This window comes from Drosophila serrata, unplaced genomic scaffold (genome assembly GCF_035046125.1).
Source record: "Drosophila serrata isolate PLE 108 unplaced genomic scaffold, ASM3504612v1 contig_382, whole genome shotgun sequence".
Taxonomy (NCBI): Eukaryota; Metazoa; Arthropoda; class Insecta; order Diptera; family Drosophilidae; genus Drosophila; species Drosophila serrata.
This window is the reverse complement of record NW_028257280.1, coordinates 7,349,903-7,372,514: the sequence shown is the minus strand read 5'-3', so window position 1 is coordinate 7,372,514 and position 22,612 is coordinate 7,349,903. Positions and strand designations below refer to the sequence as shown.

Sequence of the window (22,612 nt, the reverse complement as noted above, 5' to 3'; positions counted from 1 at the left end):
AAAACGCGGACTGTGTGCCGGCTTAAGAGCTGCAAATGCTAAATATTTCCAGTCAACAGAATCAACAAGAGATGTGCAAAAGCCAGCAGCGGAATAAAACTCTGAGAAATAAAAGGCGAGAGTGGGACTTGCCAGTTCTATGCTAAATAAGCGCATCAGCAGACGCTTAAATAAGCTTAGTTAAAAGTCGGACGGCGGGTAAAGAACTGAAAGTTGCAGTCCAAGTGAAGTTTGAATAAACATTTTGCGCATTTACTTCACTTAAAAGTTTCTTTTTTTGCACGCTGATATTTCTGGGCACCCATTAAGCCAACATCGAGAAAGCAAAGCTATTTTTTTCCTCCTCCTTTCCTTTTGCTTAACTTAAATGGAAACCCCCAATAGTGTGACTTGGCAAGTAAAAATGTATTTAAAAATTCTGGACTCGAGCACATCACCCACAATGCTTTTACATACTGAGCCAGAGCCAGACACATATGGATGTGCTTATATGCGTGTCCTGTTCACAGACTCGAGTTTATTTTCAATATTTTGTTTCTCCAAAAATGTCTGCTCATTGCCAGCCAGAAAGTAAGTGAAACGGGTTAAAAAAGGGTAAAAAAAAAACTAAGAGTATATCCGAAAGATTGGATTAAACATTACAAAAAGGAAGTACTTTTTACTTCAGAGAGTGAATAGATAAATAGTTTATAGTTTTTGATACGTGTTTGTATTTTATTCTAGCATTCAGCACTAAGAAATTTAAAATTTAAATGTATATATATATAAATTTATAAATTAAATGTATATATATATAATTATAAAAATTAGTAACGAACCCAATTTGTCAGATTGTTAGTTAAGTTTCCATTAGAAAGCGTGCTAATTTTGATCTATATTCTAAAATCTACTAATATAATTTATTCGACTTTTATCTTTAAAGTATATAAAATGTACTCATTAAAAATATTTTAAATTATTTCATATATCTTTTTTAAGTATAGAACTAACGATAATATTTTTAAACGACTTGTTAAACATATTAATCAGACTCTCTTTTAGGGTATGCAAAATAAAGTGAGTGTAACCCTCCGGTCTCAAAGTGCTAGGCAACGGGGCACAAAAAAAGTCCCAGACAATGGCCAGACGAGGCAGTGGGACCCCGGGGGCGTGGCCGTGGGAGATGAAGGCAGTGGGTGCAAGCTCTATATGCATATCGCATTTTAATTTATTAGCACAAAAAGCGTCTAGACCTTTTTAAGCTGCCACTGCAGTAGGAGCAGCAACAGCAGAAGCTACAGCAGCAGCAGCCAAAAGGCATACCAAAAATTGTATACATTTTAATGCAGCAATTTTCGTAGAAAACAATTAAAATGTACATAAATTTCAAGGAAGTTTGACAAACGAAAAGGGGACTAAGTCATGAAAAAGGCTTCTGAGCGGAAAAACTTTGATATCTTGAAAGGATAACATAAAGTTTCGATATTTGAATCGATATTTGAATCGATATTTTAATGTTATGATATTTATCTAATACTTGAATGTATTTTATTCACATAATATAGTATTTTATTTATATTACTTTTGAAAGAGAATATATTCAATTATATCGCAATTATCATTAACCTTCTGTAAGTATTTCTATGGGTAATATATCAAAATATATCCTCCCGATACACCCGAATGTCTCCCATTAATTTAAAAGCTACAGAAACTCTCCAGCATCCCAGGTTACTATTTACAGATGCCATCATCGATTGGTTCCCTTTGAGTTGGCAGGCCTCGTTCCGACCAGAACCAACAGGCAGCAGGTGGAAAATTTTAATGAGGTTGTAATTAAATGACTTGGAAATATTTAAGCCACGTTTTCGATTGCTCGGTACATCCTTTGACACTGCGACATCTGACGATTCGGGCCATGGCTCTCTGTGTGTGTGGCGGGTGGCATTGGTCTTATTTAAATGTTGACGCGCAAAAGATAAATTATTTTCACGCAATTTTCCCGAGCAAACAATAAACATTTCTTGAGCGCGTCTTCAATGGGCTTTACATAATTGAGCGGGCAATTAAATTGAAAGTCAAGCACAGCCACTGAAGCGCAGAGGAGCTGGTGCTGCTCCTGCTCCTGCTTCTGCTCAGAGGAGCCTCTGACCTGTCTTCTCACCTGAACCAACAGTGCGGTTTGTTGACTGAAAAATTGCAGGCGCCAGGGACAAAAACCGAGCACTGAGAAATTTTCTGAAATGCAGAGCACCGCCGCCGACTCTTATTATCTGGAAGAAAAAAAAAAGGAGAGCAAGGACATGGAATTCCGGACCCTGCCATTATCTGTAGTTACCGTGGTGCCGGCGTGCTCTGCCTTAACAATAAATAAAAACTATTTAATTTGAGGGGCAAGCAGAGTACACAGTACACAGCACCCAGCATCGTGTCTCCGTGGAGGACAAAAAAAATGTATGAAAAATAAACAGCGGCAAAATAAAATTCGATAAAAGCCAGCCAGAGGAGTTGCACAAAGGGGACACAAGCCAAGCGGATTTTTTTCCCCGTTTTCACTAGAGTTAATTTATTATGCGAATTGCTTTCGTACCTTTTACGTGGCCCAGTCAATGTCAAGTTATTAAAAGTGGGACTTTCAAAGGGATTACGTCTGGGGGTCGCCTAACAACCGGGAGTTCAGGCGGCTGCCAGCCGTTCGTCCTGGCAACTCCATTGGCATTTTTAATGTCGACTCACCTGGCGGCCCGCAGCAGGGCGATGGCCTGGTCCAGTTTCTCGGAACGCAGCAGTTTATTTATGCGGATCATGCAATCCTCGCTGTAAATGGAGAAAATCCAAGAAACATAATAAGAGCACGTTGGACAATAAGAAATCGAACTGTGGGCTGTGGGTTGGGAGAACTCTCTCGTCTCGTCTAACTCACCGCTGATCATCGATGGACTTCTCCGAGGCGGCATCGAAGGGCACCGGGAGCTCATCCTCCGGCATATCCATTTCTGTGGCCAACAGACTGCACACTTCCGTCGCCAGTTCGGCCCAGTTGCTGGACAATTCTTCCTGGAATTATGCATTAATAAATTATTTGTGAGAGACCCAATTGTTTGCAAATGGATAATCACAAAGGGAAATTAGTCATAACGTGCAAAATTAATTATACCATAGGCAGTGATAATTATAACCAAATATCTACTAATACTTGTCAGCCATATTTGCCAGTGACAGAAAAACCAAAAAGCGAAAAAAAGAACATTTAATGGAATAAACATATTCCATTAGAGATTAAAATGCAAATAAAATGGTTTCAATAATTGAAATTCTTTTTACTCTCTACTCGGAATGCCCAAAGGCATTTGGATTTTGGGTTGCAATGTGCTAATTATTCTTTATTGTACAGGAATGGATATTTCTACAAAATAAAAATATATTGAATAAATTTTATAACATAGTATTGGCATCCTTGTACGAATTTTAGGGTTAGTTTCAAGTCAAATCAATGTACAGAATCTTTATGATTCATTTAAAATTCTAATTAAAATTCCTTAATATATTTAAATTTTAAATAATTATCCCAAGAACAAGGATTATAATAACTTGAAGAGTATTCCACAGCTTCAATTTATGTTTTTGCTGATTCATGTTTGCATTAAATTATTGTGCTGCTTTTTTTAGCTTTGAGCTTTTAACAATGCATATTAATTGAACATCGATGGACGATGTCCTTCTAAATACAAGGACGTCACATATTGCAAAGTATTTTTATTTCATTAAAATTTAATAGGAAAAGTCAATGGCAAGGGGAAATTACTATTTACTTAGGGTATTTAATGGCTATAATGGAATAAGCTTTAATTCGTAATGATAAGATAATAGTTTTAAAAATATATTTCAAAATCACATCAGTTGTCTTCCGTTTTTATGCCTTTTTAGGGTATTATAATATTAGTTAGAAGCTCGTAACGATGTGAAGGAGTCATTTTTGACCCTAAAAATAATATATATTCTTGATCAGCATCAACAGGCGAATCTTTCTAGCTATCTCCGGCTGAAAAACAAAATTTTTTAAAATATTCCATTTTTGTTAAAAAAAGGAAAGGGGTTACAACGTTAAAATTGTCAAAAATATATCAAATTTTTCATTTTAAATTGAGTATGCAGATTTATTAACCCAATAAAAACTAGCATAGCACCGCTTTCCGAATTAAAATTAATGCATTTTTGGCCGAGTTATGAGTTTTTTAAGCTCTGACTTGTCATATGAATGTATTATTTTAATATTTTGAATTATATTGTATTATAATTTAGTCAGAAGCTTTTTACGCTGAGAAGGAGTCGAAGAGGAGTCGAAAAAAATAAAATTTTCCAAAAGGAAGGGGGGTTACATCGTTAAAATTGTCAAAAATTAATAAAATTTTTAATTTCAAATTGAGTATGTTGATTTATTTACCCAATAAAAACTATCATAGGAACGCTTTCCGAATTGAATTTAAGGGTTTTATGGTCTGAGTTATACGATTTTTAAACTTTTATTTGTTGCAAAAAAGTTGTATATAAAGAATCAAAGGATGTGAATATTTTAAGCTTAATTATGATCGATTTTCGATACGATCAAATAATTTCATTGCAAACTACAAGAGTATATAAAACTCGGCTTCTCGAAATTAGTTTTCATGACTTGTTTTATTTTATTTCATGTGATGTTTGCTTATTTTACACGTTACACAATTTCATCCGTTTTGTTTATCGCTCGTTTAACTTTTGCTGTTGAAAGGGGAAAAACATGCAAATATTTGCGCCTGTGTGCATTTGTCATGTTTTTCACTCGTCCGGCAATGACAAATATTAATAAATTAATTGTTGAAAAATTGATGCATTGAATGCGTGTGCGTGTACCAGTTTTCAAGAACAATGGCACGGCTATACCTCCATCGTCAGCTATACAAATAAATACGTCAAGAATTAACACAATCGAAGGTTGTTGCAAAGAACAAAAATTAATCTCTCCCATGTCCATGTCCCTGCCCAAAAAAGGCCCAAATCGACGACCACAAAAATGCAGAGCAAATGCCAAGCTTTTACAGGTTGCAGTTGCAAATGGTTGTGGAACATGGCAGTCGGAATTCGGAGGTCGGCATTTTGAAAGTCCAGTGGCCAGTGGCCGGAAATCACGCTCAGCGGTGCGTCCAGTCCCAGCGCGACAAAGTGTGGAAAAAACAAAAGCTGGCTAGGAACAGTAAGGGAACTGGTATTGTCAAACAATGGCAACTGAAAATGCCCTGCCAAAAGTGTCGCAGGTACACCTACACTCACACAAAAGAATAAATAAAAGTATTTGGAAATAAACAATAATAAAACCTATCACTTATTTAACACGATGTACATTTGCAAACCCAATTAAAGGTAAATAAATTACCAGCCGAGAGTAATTAATAAATTTATTAGAGAGCAAAGGGTTAGAGTTTGGTTTATTTATTTGTTAGAGATTAAACGTTAATTAGGAAAGTGCTAAAAAATTAATGTTCCGGTATTAATAAACAAATTGCTCTATTGATTTTAGTTGTAACCCAAATTATAAATCATTTAAATGTAACTCGTGTTTAGTAACCAAAATGTAACTAACATAACATAACCCTTTCCAAAGTGTAGCTGAGAAAATAAAACAAAAGCAGGGCTGAGCAGAAGCTTGAAAAGGGTCAAAGCGGCGGAAAAACAACGGAAGGCTGGGCAGCAGGCACCCCACCAGGGAAAGTTTTCCGCCTTTTCCCCATTTTCCGCAGGCGCAAGAGTGAGTTAGTTCGCATGTGCGTGCACTAAGGTCACATGCAATTGTGTGCACTACGAAAATACTACGCACACGGAGTAGAAAAAATAAAACAAATAACCGTACAGAACTCCAGTTGTAAAAATTGAATAAAATGGAAACTTTTGCTGGACCAGACACCCCACCCTACTCAACTTTTCCGCATTTCCTTCCATATTTTCAGTCAATTAAATTTCACGATCAAACACATAAATCTTAAACGGTCACAGCATAGACGACAATTGTTTTTTCTGCACTTTTTTTTCCCCCTTGCCGCTTTTGTTTGCAATTCGTTTAAAATTTTATTGGCAATTTAGGGTATATTTTATGGCTCGCACAGCGGGTGCTGCTGACCAGCAGGCCCAAATAAAGTTATTTAATGCGGCAATTTATTTTTAAAACATTAAACAGCGCATATATCAGGCTCGGTTCTTATTTTCACATTTGGCCAGAGTGGATTCAAATTGGTTTTTGGTCGCTTTATATTTAAATGTATTTAAATTTTAGCTTTTCAGGCTTCAAATGTATTTCAATATTACATTTTAGTGGAAATTTTATATTTAAGATACATTCAATACTTCTTTTTCTTGTGCGAAATGTAAAAATCTAAGCTGAAGTATAATTCAATTAACTTAATCAATTATAATTGAATCTAGAGTAAACTAAATTAAATTTAGGTTGTCTTATTTTTTCTCAAAACTAAAAACCAGAATTAAATTTTTCACTTACCTCTGTGGGTTGTGGAACCGTTGCCGCTGGTTTGGACTTTGCCGCCAGCTGTTTCTTTTTCCGGCCACCGGCTCCTCCTCCACGTCGCTTGTCCTGGACCACCACAGAATCCTGGCAGAAGCGCTCCATCATTTTAATGAATACGTTGGCCGTTTCCACCACGTCGCGCAGGAACACCCTGTGTGTGGAGAGGTTAGTTAACAAAATGAGAATATATTGTAATTAAATTCTTTATAATAACGAATATGTGTGGGTGCATCCGCATCCAAATTGAATTTGTTGGATGCTGGACCCGACCCCATCGTATCCATATGAAAAATGCATACCACATGCTCAGAATTCAATTAAATGTGGCAAATGCATAATTTTTTTAACACAATTTCTTTTTGTCGAATTCAATTTATGGTAAATATTTATGTTCATTCTACACTCGCAGTAATTAACAGGTCGCAATCGCAAATACTCAATGGTTTGACACACATTTATTCAAATAGAAATCATTTTTCAATCAATTTTGGGTCAATTAATAAGAGTAAATCAAAGCAGAATCTCAATAAATGAAAGAATATACTCCTCAACCGTCAAATAATATTAATTAAATTTTTGTAACCTTAATATTATTTAATTTCCAATATATATGAACAAAATTAAAGGGAAGAAATTTCTTAAATTACAACTGTTAGAGGCAGAGAAATATATTCAATCAATTTCCAGCATTCATCCCGAATTGCTGACGAATAAATCAAAGGCTTACATCAATAACCTCTTCCGAGGGTCGAAAATATTTATTGAATATCATCGAGTACATTAAAAAGGCCAAAGGCTGCCCTTTTTCGGCTTCCGCCCACTAACCCGGCTTTGGGGCGGAATGAGGCAGAATTTTTGCCCCCGTGAATGACTAACTAACCCAACTCGATTCCGGGGGTCGACTGATGATGCAGAGTGAGCCCCTGTCGTCCCTTGCTTTTGCTGTCGAAACCGATGACGCCTCCAATTAGCAAATTACCCTCAAAATGGCAAAAGGCATCGCCGCCAACCGACAAAAAACAAGGCAAGAAGACAGCCGCTAAAATGCCAAAATCAGCTGCCGCTATGCAGAGCTAACTTCCGCTTTTGTTTTTAGCGTGCCCCAAACCCAGAAGCCGAAAAATAAAAGCCAGCGTCATTGTGCACGTCAATTTGTTAAAATGATTGATTGCCGTTTGAATAATGAAAATCGCGCGAGTCACCAACAAAAAAAAGGACAATGCAAAACAGGCCCAGTATGCAGAGAGGGCGGGTCCTAATGGGCTTCAAATATTTAGTAGTAACCAATAAACAGAAACGAGTCTGCAGGCTGATAAAGAATTGAGAAGGTTAGAGTATTTATAAAAAGCATGCACCATCTAATTATATTCCCTAAATTATATATGTTACAAATAGAACCCAAAAACAAATAAGAAAATCACATGTATAAACCAAATTTGGCTTTAAACACGATTTTCCAATATTTGCCTGAGCATATGTGTGGGCGAAATCCCTATTCAAGTCGTTAAGAGTTCCGCTTTCAGCCCTCTAATTGCCAGGTCCTGGGTTCATAAAAATGGCAACATCGCGTGGGTGGCAAAAACTCCGAAATGGCCAAAAAGGTCGCGGCTTCGTTCACACTCGAGGGTGGCGATTGGCGCTTTCCAAAATTTATGCAAATTCATTGCGAATTTTAATGCCCCGGCGAGAGCGACATGCTGCAGGAGCTTACCTCCTCCATCGGCATTTTGCAAATGCGGTCAATGTGCCACCAAAACGCAGCTGGCGAGGTGATCCTGGGAGCCGGCGTCCGGGGAAATGAATTTGTAATGAAAGTGGTTATCCGGCATTCAGGAGGGTACCGGTTGCACGGCAAACGAGAATCGATGCCATAGATGCATAGACATTTAGCCAAATTAAACGGGCAAATAATTCAAAAGGGCCCGGTGTTCTGCCAACCGAGCATCCGTTAAAAATCAAACGCAAATGCAATGCTGTGCAGTGCAATGGTCTTTTGATGGACAAAACTGATTATGTGGGCTTTCCCAAGGCAGACATGTTTAGAGTTTCCCGCAGTTCATTCAATTAAGCGAAAATATCACAATAATAACCACATAAAAATAGATGATATAGGATTTACAAATTGTTAACCATTATAATCCAACTCAATTCTATTCAAAATACTTTTAAACACAGTATAATTATTCTACAAATGAGATTTTCACTTCAAGGTACTATCTACCAGATACGCGTCTTGAAATGCAACCCGAACCAGATCTAGTACCATAAATTAAATGAGTATAATGGCGCTGGAGATTGAATAGCCGCATATAGCAGCCATTGAATGGAAGCCTGTTAACATTCACCAGCCAATTGCAAGATATTTGGCCATTTGTATTGATCAAGAACTGTCAGCAAGGACCACAACTGACGGGTGGTTAGACGTCGGATCGGGGGCTAGTGGCAAATTGATGATAAAGGGGCTCAGTTGACTGCAAAGGCGGAGTGTGATGCACATGGATTTGGAAATTTGAGTGAATCTATATGTGTGTGTGTGAGAGACTCCATACCTCTCAACCGCTAGTGGGTGCAGGATGATGGCTCCCAGTGCCGCCTGTGCGGTGCCCATTTGATGATAACTGAAATGTGAAATGAATCAAGAGCATCCCCGCTGGCGGCGACACTGCCGCGCCGCAAAGATGCATGTGGTGGCAGTATTAACAGCAGGCGAAGCGTAAAAACTGCTGGTAGCTGCGGACTTTGTACTGACTTCTATTATAGGGTTGGTGGTGACCATTCAGCTAGTTTTCGATCGTATTATTATTATTACTTGTTAGATGGAAAATAAGACCAAGTTGGGGTTACTTTCGTATATATAGGTATCTGCTGTACAATGCATACCAAAACATGAAAATCGGAAACGGTTGTTATATTTTGAGGATCAGTAAGTATCTTTGAACAGTAAGTAACTATGATCAGTAAGTATCTATGATCAGCAAGTACCTATGACCAGTAAATATCTATGACCAGTAAGTGACTAAGACCAGTATATAACTTTGACCAGTAAATAACTATGATCATAAGGTATCAATTAACATTAAGTAACTATGATCAGTAAGTATCTATGATCAGTAGGTATCAATTAACATTAAGAAACTCTGATCAGTAAATATCTATGACCAGTAAGTAACTCTGAACAGTAAGTATCTATGACCAGTAAGTAACTATAATCAGTAAGTATCTAAAGTATTGAAAAGTATTAGTAAGTTTCTAAATATGTAAAGGGGACCATGGCAATAAGGAAATAAATTGGAATATAAAGTCTAGAACTAGGCCTAATCCCACCTACAGCTTCTTCATACATAATATAAATGTCATGGTTAAGACTTACCCCCGTAAAGGACACGTCATTCTTTCGTCATTGTTTACATTGACCAAGAATGGTGACTTCAGCCAAAGTGAGTTTCATCCTAGTCATCCAGATGTATTGGCCACGTCATATTTTTGGGATCGAAGGGGGATCACTATCACTATCACTTGAGATGTTAACACTAGGTACCCCTAGGACAGACTGAGGCGCGCGCGACCTCAGCACCTCTATTTATAGTCCCCGAGCAGAGCAGAGAAGAGCAGAGAAAGTGAGTGTGAGTGCGTGGGAGAGAAGCATTTGCCTCTAGAGATTAACATAGAGCGATTAACATAGAGTGAGAGGGGGAGAGGCAGAGAGGAGCAGCGAGCTATTTAATTTAACTATAATCAATAAGTAACTATGAGCAGTAAGTAACTCTGATCAGTAAGTATCAATGAACATTAAGTAACTCTGAACAGTAAGTACCGATGACCAGTAAGTATGTATGTTCAGTTACTAATTTTGAACACTAATAAACAATGACTTGCAACTTTTATAACAACACATTTCTGAAACTTGGCCGGCAGCAGTCACTCCGTTCCGGGGATGTTAGAACCCAAAGTTAGTTTCTTCCTAGTCATCCAGATGTATTGGCCACGTCATATTTTTGGGATCGAAGGGGGATCACTATCACTATCACTTGAGATGTTAACACTAGGTACCCCTAGGACAGACTGAGGCGCGCGCGACCTCAGCACCTCTATTTATAGTCCCCGAGCAGAGCAGAGAAGAGCAGAGAAGAGCAGAGAAAGTGAGTGTGAGTGCGTGGGAGAGAAGCATTTGCCTCTAGAGATTAACATAGAGCGATTAACATAGAGTGAGAGGGGGAGAGGCAGAGAGGAGCAGCGAGCTATTTAATTTAACTATAATCAATAAGTAACTATGAGCAGTAAGTAACTCTGATCAGTAAGTATCAATGAACATTAAGTAACTCTGATCAGTAAGTATCAATGAACATTAAGTAACTCTGAACAGTAAGTACCTATGACCAGTAAGTATGTATGATTATATATATATGATAATATAAGAACAAGCTATGAAATTATGGAGTTATTCTTCAATATAATTTTACTAGCATATAATTCGAAGCATGGCCAATCGGTGGACTATATATATACAAATGTATATATGGCTGCCGTAGGAACAATCGGAAAATTTTAAGAAAAAGAAATATAACTTTTCCAGTTTTCAACAGATTTTTATCAAGTTTTAAATATAGCCATTTTATGTTATTCTACAATTTTTTGTAAAATTGTATGAAAATCGGATTACTATATCATATAGATGTCATACAAACGATCGTTAAAAATAGAGGGAAATGCAAAACGAGGAATGTAAAACTTTAAATATAAAATGTATAGGTGAATGCAATGAAAGCAGACATTACTTAATTGTTTTTTAACATAATTAATTATATAAAATATATTGTATTAGTAAACTATATGAAATATAAACTATTTTTGATTGTATTATACTTTTAAAACATCCTATCTTTTGATCCTTACAAGCTATGAAAATCAGACAACACTGTTATTGGTGGACGGAGGTTAGTGGCAATGGTGGTGGCACTGCAGATGTTTGAATGCTGATGATTCTGATGCCGGTGCCACCTGACCACAACGCCAAGTAACCGCATCGGAGAAGCGGGTAAGAGCGGTGGGTTAGTTGCACAACATATTGCATGCCACAAACCATTTTACAAGCGGATCCGAATCGATTGCCCACCTACCATCATGCCCTAATGATGCGCAGGTGCAAATCGAGTCACCCCACCTTGACTTCAACGCCCACTTAAAGTGTTACACACGAAAAAAAAATGTGTAAGAGGCAATTAGAGCAATCATAAAACAACAGAATACATAATCATATTAGATTAGAAATATTTAAGTAACCATGTTTTCTTAATTTTTTTAGAGATCCATTAACAATGTGTAGGAAAGTTTAAGAACTTATGTTTCCTTTGAGGGAAATCCCTTGACACATTTCATTATTACCAAAGAATTACTTATATGTATAAACCGAAATTCCAAAATAATATAAATCCAAATATATGTTTCTTTGACTTTCCTTAATGCAATAATTCTTCTCTCTGCACATCTACTCAATCTCAAGCACATGTGACCAACGATGCTTGGCAGCAGGACAAAGATAAATCGTTAATAAATTATTTATAATTAATTTGTATGCACGCGGTTTTGTAACTTCTTGTTGCTATTGTTGCTGCTGCTGTTGTTGTGCCTGATTTGATATTCGCGTTTACGCTGATTAAATGGACGCCAACAGCCACAATGTTTGAGCCAGGGAAAATGAGGAGGAAGACTGAGCTAAAGTAGCAGTAGCAGCAGGTTGAGAATACAGAATTAATTAGAACACTTGGGTGTTTTTCGTAGGGGGTTGCTGGTCAGCGGTCGGGTTCTCGGGAAATCTGGGAAGGTTCCTGGTTTGGGGGATTGTCTTCGCGACGAGTTTGAGCGCATGCTGAATAAATGATAAAATATAATTGCGCCCAGACACCGCCAGACGGACAGACCAAACCAGACCGACTATTTGCGGGCAGTAGAGCGCGACGTTGTTGGCATAAGACGTTTATAATGAAAATATTATTAATTATGACAGCCACAACAACAATGACTGATGGGCGTCGATTGCAGCGTAACAGGGTAACAATGCTGCTGCCTAAGCTATTCTATATATAACTCCAGAACTTTTCGAACTAGTGTCCTTTAAATAGCCAAAATTATGGCAGCACTATTGGGGCCTCTAAATCGCCTCGAAAATGGGTGGCAATAATCTGACAAAGGGGCGGAGAAAGGTGGCGTGGCGGGGTCATAAATTATTCATCTTGACACCGAAAAATCTTTAATCTGTGAGGCACTCGAACACTGATTGCAGTTCAAAAGGCAGCAGCATTTACATGATTGCCAATTGGCCGGCTTAATTGAAAGCCGTTTGGATCTGTGATGACGTAACTTAATGTTTAATCGATTTAATTCTTTAAACCAACTATTCCCATCTCGTTCCGCATTAATCATGCTCCAATTAAGCAACAGTTGCTGCACCATCGACATCCCCATCTGCATTTACATGCGAGTCAGTTCCTGGGATTCGAGGTATCTGCAATCCCGACTATGTAGTTTCCAGAATCCTGTCCGCCCCTTTGAGCTCCCAACTCTCCTCCGCTCCGGATGTCAATTTCATGTTTGCGCGCTAAATTAATTTAGTCAAAGCTTTGAAATTGCCAGAGCCCCGACCAACAGACTACCAGGACTGAGTAACTAGTACTCGTCCAACGGGCCGATGTGATGCGTCCTGATAGTCGACAGTTGACAGTCAAACTCAACAGTCACTCAACAATTTGTTTATATCTCGGTGTATCATCGAATACTGTGGAACATTTTACAAGTTTTGAACTTTGGGAAATATATAATAAATAAAAAAAGGTTGTAAAAACAAATACCAAACTATAAATTAATTATTTAGTTTAATTAAATGTGTAATACGCTTTTAAAAAGTTTTCTGTTTGCTTATTCCATTGCTTGAATGAAAAGAGCCTTTAAAAGCCTTCAGGCTAAAGAATTTTAAAATCATGAATAGTTTCAGTTTCATAGTTTGCTTTAACTTTAAAAGTATCCGGATGAATCTTTTGTGTCAGTTTTAATTTAATTAAGTAAAGACAGTAACGCTCAGAAAGTTCCATCTTGATGCCACTGTCACTTGGGTTGGTGACACAGAAATAAATTTCCAGGCATTTATTGCAGGTATCACTCAACACACAGCACTCGCAGTTGAGTCTGTTTGACAGGCGAATTTGTGCAGTCATTTAGAAATATTCAAGTGAGTCTAACTCTTCATGTTCGGTACTAAAAATTGCAATTATCTAAATGGATGGTGCAGTGGAATGCAGCATCCCAGACCCATGATTTTATTCTACTTTTTTTCGATACCATTTAAAAGTGCAGGAATACGAAAGTTGATTCCTGAGCAAAAGTAGGTTTATATGATATCCGAAATGAACTCTATTCTACTGCACCTAATGGGAGCTAAGCACTCCACACCTTCTGGTTAAATCCAATACCGAATGCTCTGCAGCGATTTATCAAGTACCCGCAGTGTGGCTTGAAATAATCTCGATTTAGCTTCAGGTGCAGGCCACGAGCGCTGTTAACTCGGCAATTAGGATGCAGCCAAGGTGTGCGATTTGCTCTCAAAAATATATACACGAAGATGTCGGTGGTCTGGCGCTCCCAGAAAATGGCATAATTTTTATGCCAGAGCACGCGTGCAGCACATGCTTGTAAAATCAATTAAACTTTTGGCCAACTACCGATCCCGTCGCCTCGGGAATGTGCAACTAGTTCATTTAGCTTAGCCAGTTTTTGGGAGGAAAAACTCGCATGAGCACTAAGTTCAGTGATGTCAAGTAGAGTTTAGCTAATAGTGTCGGAAATATATAATATAGCGAACAAATATTCGATATTCAAGTATGGATCTATTCTCTTTAGCTGTAAATCTTCACCATTATAAGCAGATCTAGGCAGAGAAGTATCTACTACCGATACAGATATTTGCCCTCCTTGAACTAGAGGTATTTATATGTCAATTCATTCTCTTTTACTTTTACACAGTAGTATATAGAGTATTCTTTATACTCTCGAAAGAGCATTTCTTGATAAATTCAAAAAAAAAATCAACTAGTTTCGCAGAACTGACATAGGAGCATTGGCGACCCGGCAGACATCTGTGCAAATAGCCGACCAAACAGGCCAGGACTCAAGACAAAGGCATGCCGCTAAGACAAACAATGCCTGATTGTCGGGGCGAGATCCTGGCAGTAAGGGAGATATCCTGACAGACGCTGCATATTTCGGTGAGGCAACTACACGGAGTGCTCGTAGTAATCCCATTACCAGGATGTGTGTTTGGCTTGCTTATTTGCGGATGGTGTGCCGCGGGGTCGACGCTCCGCTCGTCTGCCGTTATCTATCAGAACTGCAGCAGGCCAGGCCCAGACCCTGGCCAAAATGGAGGATATGGCAATGGGGGAGTCCTGGCAGAGCCTGGAGGCCAAGTTATTTCCAATCGGAATGTATGTGCATAGCTGAAATGGTTATTCGCCCGGGTACTCACTTTGTGCTGTGCGCCTCATTGTAGTTCATTAACAAATGCAGCACTGTCTCCCGGTACTCCAGCACATAGCACACGTTGTTCAATAACATATCGAAGAGGGCCCGCGCGTTGTTGTCATCCTTGAGCCTTTGCAGTGCCAGCAGGCTCTGCAGCAATTCCCGGAATGTCTTTAATTAAAAAATTGGTAAGCATTAAGTTGGCAGACGCTCAAGCGTTTGATTGGAGCGATCCGAGGTGTAGTGTGGACTAATGTCGTGTGGTGTGGTGTGGTGTCGTGTGTGGTGCATTGTAATGAGTCTGGGAGCCAACAATTAGAATGAAAGTACACACACATCCCCTTGGTAGGTGTAATGATATATACTACCATCCTTTGGCCAGTCTAAATATCTTGGGCGTGAACGAAATTGATTGGACTTTGAAGTGGATTAGGTTTAATTAAGATTCAAACTGAGTCCTGCCTCGATTAAACGATAATGAATTGATTAATTGACACATCTAATCATTAGCTTTGCAGATAGCAAACACACAAGCTCTTAATATATGTATATTTATTTATCTTTATTATATTCATCCCTCTTGAATATAATTTTCTTACATATAATTTTAAATCGCTTTTGGTTCTTTATCCATTTAATTGGTGTGAAAAATAAACGCATTTCCCTAGTAGGATGATCAAAGAAACCTTTTGTGCCTGGCATTGTAACTAATCCCCTATAAAGCCCGCTGTTCATTTGAACTTTTTCCCATTTCATTCCGATGGACTTTAAGGATGCGGCGTAGAGCTTGGCTTGAGTACCGAGTGAGGAAAGCAAAGTGCGGAATACTGAGCTTAATCCAAGGCAAACGTCGAGCGCCAGAAGAGTGCCCCCAAAAGTGCACTTACAGTGCCAAGGCAAACAACAACAGACCCCACACACACACACGGCTTAGATGGCCACCAAAAGAGGTGCCGGGGCAGAAGCATCCATCCAGAATCTGGAACTGGAACTGGGTGGAGGAGGTGTGTTCTGAGAACAAGCTGAGTGGGAGGATGAGGACTGGGACTGGAACTGGAACTGGGGCTGGGACCGGGACTGGAGTGACTTACCAAAAGGGCTACATGCAGTCGCTTGGCCCAGAGACGCGCCTGTTTCTTGTCGCTCACAATCATGTCCATGTCATGTTGCATGCGCGTCAGGACCCAGTGGAAGCACTGCACGCTCAACGATTCGCTGCGAATGAAATGGAAAAAGCCAACACGGATCCGTTAAATTCAAGTGCACTGAAAGAAATACATTGTTTAACAAATTTCTTAATCTTAAAGGGTATTTTTAACGACTAGGAATAATGTTTAGTTAAGTATATAAACTCTATGTCTTCATGGGAAGCGTACAAATGTTGTTCTCAATCAAGCCGCACTACAAATTCTTACAAGTGTACACAACACCATGTGAGAGTGCATATTTAAGTAGTTGAATTCTGAATTAAAGTTGGCCAAAGTTGGCAGTAAGGAGCGGCAAAACAGGTAAGCTGCTTGCCGCCCGCCGCCAGTCACTTGCAATTCGCCCAGCGAAAAACTCATTAACAAAATTAATTTTTAAGTAGCGCTAGAATTGAGCGCCAAGCCAGCCTAAGTTCCATTCCCTGTCGCCCGCTTTGCGCTCAAGGTTCTGGGGACCAGTGGGCGTTGACATTTGCCACCACCACCCACCACAAACTACTTCCTGAAACAGCTCCACCCACTTCCGCTAACTGCAGCATTTGCCTGCAACTTGGCTAAATTAGCAGCAACGACGTCTGCTGCGACCACCATTAAAGTTTTGCGACAACGTCGAGAGCATTTGAAGAGGCATTAAAAACAAATTAATTACAGATGTGCGGCAGCGGCAATAAGAACCTAAATAAATAAATTACAAAATCAATAAAAGTGCAATGAACATTTGCAGTAGCGTGCAGAAAAAAGCGAAGCGAACGAGGAAATAACTTTGATTGATGCTTAAACTTTCATTTGAAAATTTGGGAAATAAATTTCCAATGGGTGCCCAGGAAAAATTCTTTAATACGTTGCTGACGTAACTATAAAAACAAAAGGTATATTGAAGGCCATACTGTCGCTAAGAAAATAGTTTTTGAAACTTGTGTCTGGAAGTTTTACAAAGCCGAGAAACAAATTTTATAAAACTTAGCCAAGCAAGTTCTTGGCCTTTGTTTTCGTTGGTCCGTGAAATGATTCGATCAATCGGATATATGCCACTTTATAGGTAAGTAAAACCCGTATTTTTTTAGTTTTTTGAGAGCCGGATTATTTCGAGACTCCGACGATTGATTTTTGTATCAATGCCGGGTACGTGTACTCGCATAAACAAAATGACAAACTCAATTTCACTTTTTTTTCGGGTTGGAAACTGGTTGGAAGGAAGGAAAAGTTTGCCCATCCGAAAGCCCATACATTACAGCAATGCCATGCTTTATATAGTGCAAAATCAGTAGAAAATGGCAGACGATAAAGAAAGTTCAGGGCGGTGCGGGGGCAGCGTCAAATTGCATTTGAGGAAATAAACAGAAACTTTTATGGTTGGCAAGTATATAGATGCGTTTGGGAAAAGGGTGCAGGGAGAGAGAGCCACAGCCAGAAAATGAGACGAAAAAGTATGATAAAAGGCAGAGGGACATTGAGGAAAATGAAAAACAGGAGTGGGACCGGAAGCATGAGCCGAGGCAACCAACTTAGAATAGTGCGAGGGAGTCGCCAGCTCCTGGGAACGGGACCAAGGCGGGTCTGGGAAAACTTTGCGCCAACGGAATGACAACATTTTTGCAAAGCTTCATTGTTGTCATTCAGAAACTAATTTGAAAGTAACCAAAACAATTTTAAAGAATTTTCCCACCACACAGCCAGCGAAAGAGAGCAAAGGGGATGATGGAGCCAGGGCCAAACTCCGAGCCGGAGACGGAGCCGGAGCCGGAGCCGAAGCCGAGTCTGGAACAAGGAGGAGGAGCGTCAGCCGAATGACAGCATAAAGAACGCAAAATTTTATTAACAGCATGCTGGACAAGAATGAAAACAACAACAGGACAGCAAAATTCCAAAGGGGGACAGCATAGACACAGAAAAAAAATGATTATAAAATAAAATTCCAATGGAGTTTCTCATAATCCTACTACAAAAATGGTATTTTTTAATGGGACTGCATTATTATTTTCATTAAGTTGAATTCCTTTTTTTCTAACTATTGAGTTTTTAAAGAATTAAAATTCAAATATGACTATTAATAAGCTTTTTTATTCAAAAAAAAAAGAATTCTACAAATACTTCACAAAGAAAAAGTGGCCGTGTAACATCTTTACCACTGAAATGTTAAGCACTGATCACATATATAAATATATGGGGTCATAGCACCTTGATGTGATCTTTATTTCTTATAAGTACATGATTTTTCATTCCATTAATTAAATGAACATTATGTACTTGTTTAACCTAACTATAACTTGTACCACTTTGAGATGAATTACATTACTGAGTTTTTATACTGTAGTTTCTCAAAAACCTACACAATATTTCTCGATGTGTAGCAAAATCGCGGTCCGGTTCGTTTTGTTTGACGACAACTTTGGCCAAGAATATTACGGAGCTTGATGTGTTCTGCAGTCCAAAGTGAAACGGAGCTGGCCTGCAGTGGTTGTAAAGTGGCCAAGTGCCATGGGTCAACAATTGGCGTCATGACTTTGATTTGCGCATGTGTTTGTTGTCCGTTGTCCGTTGTCCGCTGTCCACTGTCCGCTGTCCGCTGCCAAAAAGTAATGCAATAAAACTCTAGTGACGAAGCGCTGATGTTGGACAACCGAACAATGACATACAAATTGTGTTGTGACCGCAGAGGAGCATCAGGATCTTGGGAAATTCTAGGGTCAGGAGAGCTTGGAGAACATTTCGCATCTCGTATATTGACACACCGCTTGACCATTTTCCCTGGCAAGTGTTAAAGGCAAAATGTGCGACAGCCAATGGAAATTGTCATGGTGGAAGGAAAACTTTATTTGCTGCGCACTTTTCTCTGTTGTTATAAAAATAGAAAATGGTCGAGGAAAATGGAGTAAATGGAAACCACTGAAAACACCCATTTAAAAGGACCCCCGAGTTTCTCAATTCAACAAATCGGATGACGGATCGCCCTTTCGACAGAGACATAATAAGTATTCGCAGCTTATTTGTTGGCAAAAACATTTCAAGAAAATCAATTTTAAGTTTATGGACAGCAGCTTGAAGCTTGGAAATAAATGAAGAATAGTATAATATTGCTTCGGTTAGTTAAATATATAACGTAGAAAGTCTAGTTTAAATAACTAATCATATACTTTAAATTTTTTTGGGGAATATTTTACCCACTTTGTTCTAACTTTTCCATGGCATTTCCTGCATTTTAAACTTCAACACCACCAATATGATTTGGCTTCTGTGAGCAAAAATGTTCAAAGTGCGAGTGAGTGGCCAACGGAATAAAAGTTTTTCCAGAATTTCTTTCATTTCAAGAGTGTTGCAAAGTAATTTGATTAAAAGCCTTGATGGAGGCGGTTTGAGTGAGCAGCTTGTGCTCTGAGGATTTGCATATCTGCTGACTTGGCCAGCAGGCGAGTCCAGCGTTTCATTAGGCACCAAGACCAGAGCTTGTTCATCAGCAGAATCATCATCATATCACTTGTAAGGGAAGAACTCTGTTTGATCTTTATTCAAAGCTGTAGGCAATTAATTTGAACGCTTTGAACAACCACAGACCATATCTAGGGCAAGCTCCTTTCGGAAATCTTCTCCACATTGACATTGGTAAATGTAAGTCACATATCAGTGATGCCAAATTAGTGTACTTATTTGAAAAAATAGATCCTTCATTGGGAGAAAATGTTTTACGATAACTATGAAAGCTTACTAATAAAAAAAATTATGTACTTTAAACTTTGTTGGATAGGAAAAGGTAAAACGTTTAGGAAAGAGATCTTAGGGCTTACAGAAAATCACTTTGTTTTAAACACTCAACTACCCTTAAATTGGGAACTTAAATATTTAAGATTAAATTCTTTTTTTCCTTTCGAATCCAGAACTAATAAGCCACTCTTTAAGAATAACCTTATTATTTGTAGACTACATTTTCTTCCCTAGGAGTCTACAAGCTTTCGCAGCTCTGTTCGATCCCACACATGGATGGCACTCACCTGACTAACTGCAATTGTAGACCACTCAAACGATTGAACTCCATGAAAAATCGTATGGCCCACAATAGATAGGAGTCATCGTGACTCGATGAGCCGGCATTGCGTTCCAGGACGCGTCGCACCTGCCTCACCAGCGTGTTGTAAGCGGAGCGCAGCACCTCGATGCAATACTCACGCAGGCACAGTCTGCAAAAAAAAAAAATATATATATAAAGAGGAAAAAATTGTGAGAAAATCCAAAAGCCAAAAGGGAAACTGGGACGATAGGGGCAAGAGGCAGAGAGGCAGGGGAACATGAAAAATGGTTATACCACAATAATATTGATTGAAAGCGAACGCCCTCTATCAGTTTATATAACAAATGCGGACGCTGCAACGACATTTGGCAGCGCTGATGCAATAAATTTCGCCTGGCCAATTTATTTGTGCAAAGCTGGCTAAAAGATGCAGCCAGCCAACCAACCATCTAACCCCCTCTTGGATTTATTCGAGCGGAGAGCAATCTCTGCCAGCAGGCGAAACACAAATCCAACGCATCGATGCCGACGCGGATTAATTTATGCCAAAAAGGAGGCAACACACAACAGAAAAATGTGGCCACCCTCTTGGCGGCTTATTGCAACATGATGCACTTGTGGTTGGCTAACAAATTGTTGTGAGCACACGGGGCCCCGACACGTGACATTGATGAACTTTCGCTGCCTACGTGCCCGGACTCGGACTTGGACTGGGACTCGGAATCGGACTCGACTTGGCCATACATTTGCTTGCGGTCGGATGTCGTTTGTTGGATGGAACAATTGGAGTTGTCTAATCACAGCCATCGGCGTCGCCTCGGTCACATTTGTTCTGCTCCATCAATTTATGGGCGCCTAAAGATTTGGCCAGCCAAAGGACTAAGCATCTTGCCCATAAACCAGGCCAACGAACAGGCCGACTAACAAGCAAAAATGTTGCAAGCGAGCGAAATGGGGGAAAAACCTTTTGAGGATTTTACTTGAAAATTGCACGGCTCGCCGGCCAGAGAGAGAGAGATCCCAAAGTCGATGCCGCACCGATGGCAATGGCGATGCAGAAAATGCCGATGCCTTTGGCGCCGCCAAGTTGCTACTGCAGTTTTATCTCTGCACGGGTTTTTATGCTCAACGCCACAAATTGTGGAAAACTCTGGGACTTTTCACCGACGAAGTTCAAATGCTCTGATCATTATTTGATCATTATCTAAAAAGATATTGAAAGAATTAATAAATACTTCAGCTTATATAAAGATTTTAAATTTACTGTAATTAATCACGAGTAATATTTCGTTAGGCATATAGTTTTCATCAGAAATCCCTGTAAGTACGAAAACTAGTGTATCTTTTCTGCTATCAAACCAAGTCCTAGGACTGCGGCAAATGCATTTACTGTAACTATTCAAGACGGCCCGAATAGCAGCAGCCGCATCCCGGACTGCTTGGCCGGCGGGCTGGGCGGAGATCCTTTAAGTAGTTTGTTGGTTAGCAGAGCAGCATAAAATAGCTGCACCTGGTGGCCATTAAGGGGAGCGGCGACCGAGGTGCTGCTCGGCGCCAAGATATTGTTTAACCCGGCCAAGTCAGGCGGAACCTGAGAGCCAGGGAGCCGGGAGCCAGGAGCCGAGAGCCTCTAGCAGCCAATATCGTTTGTGCGATTCTATAAAACAGCAGGAATTACAGGCAGCTGGGAAACGGAGTGGCGGAGGGGCGGAAGAGGAACAACGAAAGGGCCAAAAGGAAATGGCTTCATTTATTATTGAATATTATTTTATACGCTCGCTGGCTCGCTGGCTCCCTGGTGCGCCCTCGCTCTGGCTCAATCTCTTGGATACGACTGCCCTGGCAGCGTAAAATCGAAAATCAATGGCCGGGATGTGGGCTGGCATTCGGGTGGCCATAACAATTCCGATGCTAATGGCTACACTAGGAGCCGCACAATAGAGATGGGCGAAAGCCAAAGTGCAGGAAGTGGCCACAGACAAATGGATATGGCTATGGTTGTGGAATATGACCTTACCTCACAGTGAACGCGCTGCGGCGGGTCACCTGCGCCTCCTCCTGGATGTGACGATGCGAGCGCTTCTGATGCTCCTTCTCCCGGTCGAAATCGATCGAGGAGACCCGCTCCAAGGCCTGATGACAGATCACATCCCGATCCGAGACGGACTTCATGTTCCGAATGACGTAGGTGCCGCCGAAACGTGAATGACGACCGGGTGGCGGACGAGCCTGGCGACGAGCACGCTCCCGACGACGGGCTGCGAGTAGCTCCTGCTGATCACGCTGCTTCTCGCTGAGACTGCGTTGCAGGGAGGCATCCGCCAGGGACTCGGCACTCTGAAACAATCAAGTTATTAATCA

At 39.8% G+C, this 22,612-nt stretch overlaps 1 protein-coding gene across 1 annotated transcript in view; it reads right to left on the bottom strand.

Moving 5' to 3' along the window:
• Positions 1 to 22,612, bottom strand: part of timeout (circadian regulator timeout) — a 76,027-nt gene that overhangs the window by 48,752 nt on the left and 4,663 nt on the right. The window contains exons 4-10 of the mRNA XM_020955621.2: positions 22,269 to 22,588; positions 20,235 to 20,420; positions 16,135 to 16,258; positions 15,048 to 15,214; positions 6,506 to 6,683; positions 2,903 to 3,036; positions 2,716 to 2,796 (exon numbers count right to left, since the gene is read on the bottom strand). Of these exons, the coding sequence (XP_020811280.2) occupies positions 2,716 to 2,796; positions 2,903 to 3,036; positions 6,506 to 6,683; positions 15,048 to 15,214; positions 16,135 to 16,258; positions 20,235 to 20,420; positions 22,269 to 22,588 (1,190 nt within the window). The remainder of the gene's footprint in view (positions 1 to 2,715; positions 2,797 to 2,902; positions 3,037 to 6,505; positions 6,684 to 15,047; positions 15,215 to 16,134; positions 16,259 to 20,234; positions 20,421 to 22,268; positions 22,589 to 22,612) is intronic.